Source organism: Populus trichocarpa, chromosome 9 (genome assembly GCF_000002775.5).
Source record: "Populus trichocarpa isolate Nisqually-1 chromosome 9, P.trichocarpa_v4.1, whole genome shotgun sequence".
In the NCBI taxonomy this organism is placed as follows: domain Eukaryota; kingdom Viridiplantae; phylum Streptophyta; class Magnoliopsida; order Malpighiales; family Salicaceae; genus Populus; species Populus trichocarpa.
In genome coordinates, this window is record NC_037293.2 from 9867314 (window position 1) to 9875166 (window position 7853).

The 7853-nt window shown below is 32.0% G+C and overlaps 1 protein-coding gene across 1 annotated transcript; it reads left to right on the forward strand.

The window, feature by feature from the left end:
• The first annotated feature begins 2360 nt into the window (after positions 1–2360).
• On the forward strand, positions 2361–4609 carry LOC18102140 (uncharacterized). The gene is made up of 4 exons (XM_006379181.3): positions 2361–3070; positions 3445–3537; positions 3800–3867; positions 4249–4609. Exons 1-4 carry the CDS (start codon positions 2459–2461, stop codon positions 4382–4384), a joined length of 909 nt encoding a protein of 302 aa, XP_006379243.3. The 5' UTR covers positions 2361–2458; the 3' UTR covers positions 4385–4609.
• Positions 4610–7853: the final 3244 nt, after the last annotated feature.

Genomic DNA, 7853 nt, shown 5'->3' on the forward strand with positions numbered 1-7853 from the left:
AGATCAGCTATTTTGGACATGTTGATTAGTCATTTTGCGACGCCAATTTGTAGTGCCAAAAAAGCAAACATTCCCTAAAAAAAAACTTTTATTTCAAAATCATAAAAAAATATTTAATTGATTAGATTTTAAATTTATATTAAAAAAAATTACTAATTCGAGTTTCATAAATTTCAGATCATTAAAGATTTATATAATCGTTAACTTTAGGACCCATGAGATTAGTCGAGATGCACATAAACTAGCATGAACACCTAAATTATTTTTTTTTAAAAAAAAAACTCTTATTTCAAAACTCTTATATGCAGCTATGATGCATTTAGGAGATTAGTCCTTTTCCAAACCCATTATTGTGCGCTAATGTACACGGACTCTTAATATTTTAATTATTTCAAAACTGTTGATCGAGTGTTTTTCATTTAATTTTATCAATTGTTTCATTACATGACATGTTCTTCACTCTAAATTACTAAATTATGATTTTATCCTTCCAGAGGAAACTTATTTTTCTCTTTATAACTCTTTGTATAATAATTTTTTTATATTTAAAATATAGAAAATCACAAAATAAAATGAAAATGAAAGTTTCATTCAAGAATAAAAAGGCAATATCGTAGTTTATTAGTATAGAGCAACCACGCATCATCCAATGACATCGTCATTGATGCAAGTTGGATGGAAATACTTTATTGATAATCTTGAAAAAATCAGTATAATATAAAGAATTATTTTCTTGATTGGAAAAAAGATAAAAAAATAATATAATTAAATCGGTATTGACGCCAAACACATCATCATGGCATCATGCTGATGGAGACGTGTGTTAAATTTTCGCTTTGTTTTTTTATATCAAATCCAAATAAATAATGTTAATTAAATGTTCTGGGGAAGGCAAACACGAAACGTTCAAAAGTCAACAACCTAAATGTTGAAATAGAAATCATTCTGTATCTCTGTTAACGTGGGATCAAGATCTTGCCTAGCGAATCTGCTACCGCATGGATTTAATAGCAGAAAATAAGAAAAATGCATGTGATGTATGTAATACCATAAAATTACTCGTATTAATAGATCTGACGAGCATTGACATTTTTTTTATTTTTTTAAATTCAACCATGGCGATATTACCACTTTGGGCCGACATAATTGAAGATTCTGAGGAGATGAGATACTTCATAAACACATGCCTTTTACTGTAAAATCCATGTAATTTTAGTATTAAAATCAATAAAGAATAATATAAATTATCTCATTTAATAATTTAAATTATTAAATTAAGATAGTTTTTTGACATGATTTAAAAGTTTTAATAGCTAAGCGGTCATAAGTTCGAATCTCATTATCCCTATTTATTTCATAAAAAATAAACATAAAGTAATATGAGCTAGTGTATGTTTCAAGTTCAAAGGGTTTTTATTTGGGAGTGTGTTAGAGAATAATATAAATCATATCTTGAGATTTTATCTAATGGTTTAAATTATTGGGTTGACATATTTTTTTGATAGAAATTTCTTATGATGATTAATGATTTTCTTTAATGTATATATTAATCAAAATTTTTTTTTTTTAATAATTTTAAAGATGTATCCCATATATTGATTAGATATATTTTAAAAATAAATTCTTAAAATACCAATTGATTCTAATTTCTAAACTTAAGAAAATAAGGAAAAGATAGCAAACCTCCTGGATCATCAAATTTACTCTTAATATTGTATATTATTTTAACTTCAAACCTGTAACATTGCTTAATAAATGGATGTAAAGAAATTAAAAATACCCAGCTCACCCGCAACTTGGCATATAATTATATGAATCATCATACCATTCTGTGCATGATAATTCAGTGGTTTACCTTTGGCGAGCCATAATTCCAAAGGAAAAATAGTCTTTTGAACTCTACGTTTTATTCCCTCCTTCTATAAAAACATTTAAATTTTTTAATAAAAAATATGTGTGTGGTGAGGATTTTCTTAAAAAAATCGTCAAATGCTTCCCATCTAAAAACTTACAAAAACAAAACATAATGAAAAAGTTGTCGTCGTCATTGAAAGTAGACTTAAATAATTTTTTTAAAATATCAACCGCACGTTTCCTAAGTATGAAAATAAGGAAATCATCTAGTAGTGGTGTAATAGCTTGAAAATAAAGAATTTTATTTATTTTATTTTAAGTTTGTTTCGTGTTGTTGTTAATATAATAATTATTTAAGATCCATAAAATTAGTTAAGATATGTATAAATTATTTCAAATATTATGTTAATAAAAAAAAAGAAAAATAAAAGAAGAAAGGAGACATGCCAGCGAGTTATAATCACACTTGTAATCTATTACTTGTACTTCCTTACTAAGAAGCCCTGATTCCCGGGATTAAGCCATCAAGGCGATTACAAATAACACGACTCCTACAGTTAATTCATACAAGGCTTGGAAGGCCTGCCTTTCTAGAGAAGGAGAGATGGTGAACACTTTGTCATTGTACAAGCCCTTGTTGCAAGGCTTAATGAAGCTAGCTGGGGTCACACCCCGAGCAGTAGAGATTGAGCCAGGGACAGTCATACGTTTCTGGGTCCCGAGTGAAACCACTACCACGAATAAACCTGCAGTGGTGTTTCTTCATGGTTTTGGTTTAGATGGGATTTTGACATGGCAATTTCAGGTGCTAGCTTTGGCCAAGAAGTACGCAGTTTATGTTCCGGATCTCCTCTTCTTTGGAGATTCAATCACCGATAAAACTGAACGGTCACCGGCTTTTCAAGCAGAATGCATGGCTAAGGGTCTAAGGAAGCTTCGCGTCGAGAAGTGCACCTTGGTTGGATTGAGCTATGGAGGGATTGTTGGTTTCAAGATGGCTGAGATGTTCCCTAATTTGGTTGATTCAATGGTGATAACTTGTTCAGTTATGGCCTTGACTGAGTCCATCACTTGTGCTGGCCTGCAAAGAATTGGCTTCTCATCGTGGGCAGATTATTTGATTCCTGAAACTGTCGAGGGCGTGAAGAAACTGCTAGACGTTGCATTCTACAAGCTGCCATGGATACCTGATTTTGTCTACAGACACATTTTGGAGGTAAGCTTCGTTAGCTAAACTATCCCATTTTTAATTTTAATTTTCTCCTCGATTCATGGTGTTTGTACACAAATCATGACACCGAATCTCCCAGTCTAATCAATCCTTCCTACTTGTTTAGAATTAGCATGCAAGTACCCAGACATCAATGCTCCAACTATCAAATCCTTCTATCTTAGCAAGCAACCACATATTGGCAAAGCAGTGCTAGAATTGACCTAACAGTCGAGAGGAGCAATTCATGAATATAGTAGTTCTCCATCAAACGGGGATCTTTAGTTGACAAGTAGAATTCTACATATCATTAATGGAAGTCATATTTAAACTTTCGGAATTGATTTTTGACCGTAATAAATTCTTGACATTGGTGGCAGGCTTTGTATTTCGACCACAAGAAGGAAAGGCATGAACTTTTAGAGGCGTTAATTGTGAAGGACAAGGATTTCACAGTCCCTAGTTTTACACAGGTCAGAAAGGAACTAACATTTAAGATTGTTGTTAATCACTCGACTTACGGGTCCAGATTAATGGGATTTAACTTGTAACCAATGGCATGGTTAGTGGTTGTATACTTGCACTTGTTCAAATGAGTGTCAAAGTTGATTGTTGTCAAGGAGAAGAAAAGAAACAAAACTCTGCAGCCATTCGCTATTTATTTATTCCATTCTTCTGCCTCAAAGGTCTAACTAGCACGATAAATCTTATCTTTACTTTTTATTCCAATCGCAGAGGATATATCTATTGTGGGGAGTAGATGACATCATTTTCGACAAGGAAGAAGTTCGCAACTTGAAAGAGTACGCCTTTTTCTCCGTCAATTCATCGATTTACTAATTGATTTTGTTGACTTTCATCCATCGATCGGCACAGCCATTGCGGCAATAGATAGAACGCAACTAGTACTTAAGATATTCGAATGGTAAAACTGCCCCTAAATGTTTGATAATCGTTTTCATGGGAGTCTAAATCAAGGATAATTTGTCTTTTCCCTCGTCTATATATGAATGATAAGCTTGACCCCTCTTCATTAGAATGTGAATTTCACACGATACTTTTACTAGTCGATATGGTTTGCCTTTAGTATGTGTCAATATGGCCACTTTATATATATAATTAGCTTTTTATACATGTTGTTCACCACTTTAGTACTAATGTTTGTCTCGGAATTGTCACCGCAGGCTACTAGAAGGCAAAGCAACGGTGCACTGCATAGAGAGGGCAGGTCACTTGGTGGAATTGGAGCGACCCTTTGCCTACAATAGGCAACTCAAGCAAATTCTTGCTTCTTTGTATGAAGATGGGAAGGAAAATTAGTGGAACTCATCATCTCTCCACTCTTGGCCGTTGTTGTTTGTGTTAGTTTGACTTCAGCATGATCATAAGGAAATCTCATCTCATCTACCGATCCGCGGAATCAGTACCGTTGTATCTTATTGAATATTTTGCATTTTGAATCATATGCGATGTTAAAAAAATCCACGACTATACAGATTTGAACCCTAGATAATACAAATAATAATTAATGCCTTTTAAGGACCACCTCCTACTAGAACTCAAGGGTATCACAAGCATCTAGATATCTAAGATCACATTTTCGACAACCGTGTTTTAAAAATATATTTATTACCAACAAAAAAATATTAAATTAATATTTTTTAATATATATTTTTTTAAATCACCAAACATTACAGTAATAAACACACTGTAAAACCACTTGAATATACAGTTAGATTGTGACATTTTCAATAAGATTAGAAGCTCTGGAAATAATAATCACGTCCTTCGTTAATTACGGGGACCTTACGCGTCGTTAATATTTTATTTCAACTTTACAACGTATGACGCTCCACGTTATTTTAATAACGGATTATGAATTCCTATTATATATACATGCGTATAATTAAAGAATGCATAAGGTATATGAATATTCATAATCGATACGGGTTCCTAGATCAAATCACAAAAATGGGCAAACATGTTATTGTATTATGATTTTATATATCAGAAAGTTAAATGGGTAATCGGGTAACTAATGTAAATGATATTTTTCATTGTATAATAATAATTGAGGAAATTAAAATTACGAGGATTCTATTTTTATTGATTTTGACCAGGTTATCAGGTTTTTTATTGGATTATCGGATTATCCCGGATCGACCCTTAATTTTTATTTTTTTAATAAAACAAAACGATGATATTTTTGTTAAAAAAATAACTGAGTTCTTCACTGGGTCTTGTTAGGTCAACCAGATTTTTGACCGAATCTTGTTTTTTTTTTAGAAATATATTAAAATATATTTTTTTTAAAATAATTATTTTTATCATTAGAGTATCAAAATAATATAGAAACATATAATTTTGTTTTTTAAAAATCAAATTATTTGAAAAGCAGGAACATGCAGCCAAAACAAACTATCCCTTAGAGGAACGAGAGTATGAATGTACCCAAGACTTCACTTCTAGCATGTTTGATGTTGTGCTGTATATTCCATTTTAAAAGTGTTTTTTTGTTAAAATAATTTTTTTAAATATATATATATATAATTTTAAAATATAAAAATTAATTATAAAAAATATTAAAAAATCAATTTAATATTTTTAAAACAAGCACATTTTAGAAGCAACGGCCAAAATCACAACACTCTCAAACGGGATATACTATATAGTAATTTAAGAATTTCTTAAGGTATACCAGTAACATCGACACTTTAGACTTCAAAACAAGGGTGTAGTGATTTCAGAATCTCTTCCCTTAAACGTGGTTAATGAATTGTATATTGTTCTAATTTTTTGAACTCAATTTTTTTTCTACTCTATTTTTCTATTTCATTTCCTTTTTTTCATTTTTTTACAGTAAACCATATAAAAATTTTATTTTTGTAAAAGTTTGGATTTTTTTAACTTAGAAAACATAAAACATGTCGAAAATAATTATTTTTAAAATAATACGCGTGAGTCAACACAAGCAAGCAAACTCAAGTTTTATCATTTTTAATAGCATGTTTAAAATAATATCTTAAAACCAATTAGGTATGAACACATTTCAAATTGAGTGTCTGATTAAAGAAAACAATGAGAATTTAGGATCAAATTAAAAAAAGATATTGAAGAGTTGTGCAAACTTGCAAAATAATTAAGTTCAAGGACTTAATTAAACTTTTTTATCCTAATTGATTTAACAAAGGGCTTAGTCAAAAGCAAAATTAAGTAAGAAAGTCAATTTGACTAAACTTAGAACAATTAATTAAGTTCAAGGACTTAACTAAAACCTTTGATGGGTTTAATTGATTTAATTAAGGACTTGGCTGAAGAAAAACCAAGTTTTAAGGCCTAGTTCAGATTAATTCACAAAGATTGAAAGATTAGGGACACAATTGAAACTCAAAAAAAGCTAAATTGATGCAATCAAGGGTTCAATTGAAAACAATTTAAAGATTGAAGTTTGATTGAGGGTCAAATTAAATAATTTCAGCAATTAAAACCTTTTTTTTTGTAAAAAGCACATAAATGTGAGGATCCAATTGAAAATATAAATGTGAAATTAAAATTTTTTTTTCAAAAAATTAAGGTTGATTGGGTTCTTAAAAAGTTTTAAAGATTTAGGAATCAAATTAAAACCAGCTAAAATTTCAATATTCACTGTCTTACTCCCATTTAAACAAAATAAACAAATGTAACCATCTAGGTGGTGGCCCAGTGGTAAGAGCTTGGGACCAAGAGGTTTGCTCCCTGTGTGGTCTCAGGTTCGAGCCCTGTGGTTGCTCATATGATGGCCACCGGAGGCTTACATGGTCGTTAACTTCAGGGCCCGTGGGATTAGTCGAGGTGCACGCAAGCTGGCCTGGACACCCACGTTAACCTAAAAAAAATAAACAAATGTCCACCACACCAAAAAAAAAAAAAAATGTCCACCACATTTCAGCCATAATTTCTCCCTCGTTTCTTTACCGTGCCACAAAAATCTTATGCCAATTTACACCCCAATACTTGTACTGCATGCTAAGACAAAGTTCCAGCTTCGATTGTACCAAAAACACCTCCAAATATTTTCCAAAAAGACCAGCTGATACTGCTCAAAATGTAAAAATATTCTTGTGTGCTCCATTTTCCAGCTGCATAGCTAGACAAGTATATGTTCATACTACTTCATAGCTTCAACCAATGGCCAGTATCAATTCCTAAACATCAATCATTTAAGATAGCATAGATCATAGGCTCTAGGTCGTTCTCGTTTGTCGTGTAACCCAAGCAGCTGGAGAGAGAAGTAGCCTGGGGAGAAGAAAACACAGGAAAAAAAAACAACTGTTCCCCACATTCTCACACAGAAAAACCCGTGACCTCTCAAGCAGAAAACACCGAAATAATTAGCTCCCCTCCACAGCAAGCTGCCACTGTGGGTCAGCTCCTCCACACCAGCCACCGTCAGCCATGAGCAGCAGCACCTGGAAGCAAAAAGAACCGTGAACTCCAGATATGATGTGTTACACTCGGTGGATAAGAGGATTATAAGCATGTATTCTCTTTGTTGTTTTGGACGGGCTAGCTTTCAATATTAAATAATTGAATAAACTTTATGGGCTGTTTTGTTTTCTTTTGAGTTTTGCTGTGTCCATGAGGCCCGGTCCATGTGTTTGGGCTAAGCACTTTAAAGCTTAAGGCTATGTTTGGTTGTGACAAAATTTTACAAAGAAAATACATTTTTTTTTATCAAACAAACCACAAATGACTTTAAAAAATTCTGAAAAAAAATCCCCTCACTGTATTTGACTATTTTGATACGGTA

Excerpts from the sequence above, each read along its gene's own strand:
- LOC18102140 (XM_006379181.3), top strand. The coding sequence starts at position 2,459 with ATGGTGAACACTTTGTCATTGTACAAGCCCTTGTTGCAAGGCTTAATG. Across the intron at positions 3,071-3,444 it reads TCTACAGACACATTTTGGAG|GCTTTGTATTTCGACCACAA; the intron begins GTAAGCTTCGTT and ends CATTGGTGGCAG. Across the intron at positions 3,538-3,799 it reads CAGTCCCTAGTTTTACACAG|AGGATATATCTATTGTGGGG; the intron begins GTCAGAAAGGAA and ends TTCCAATCGCAG.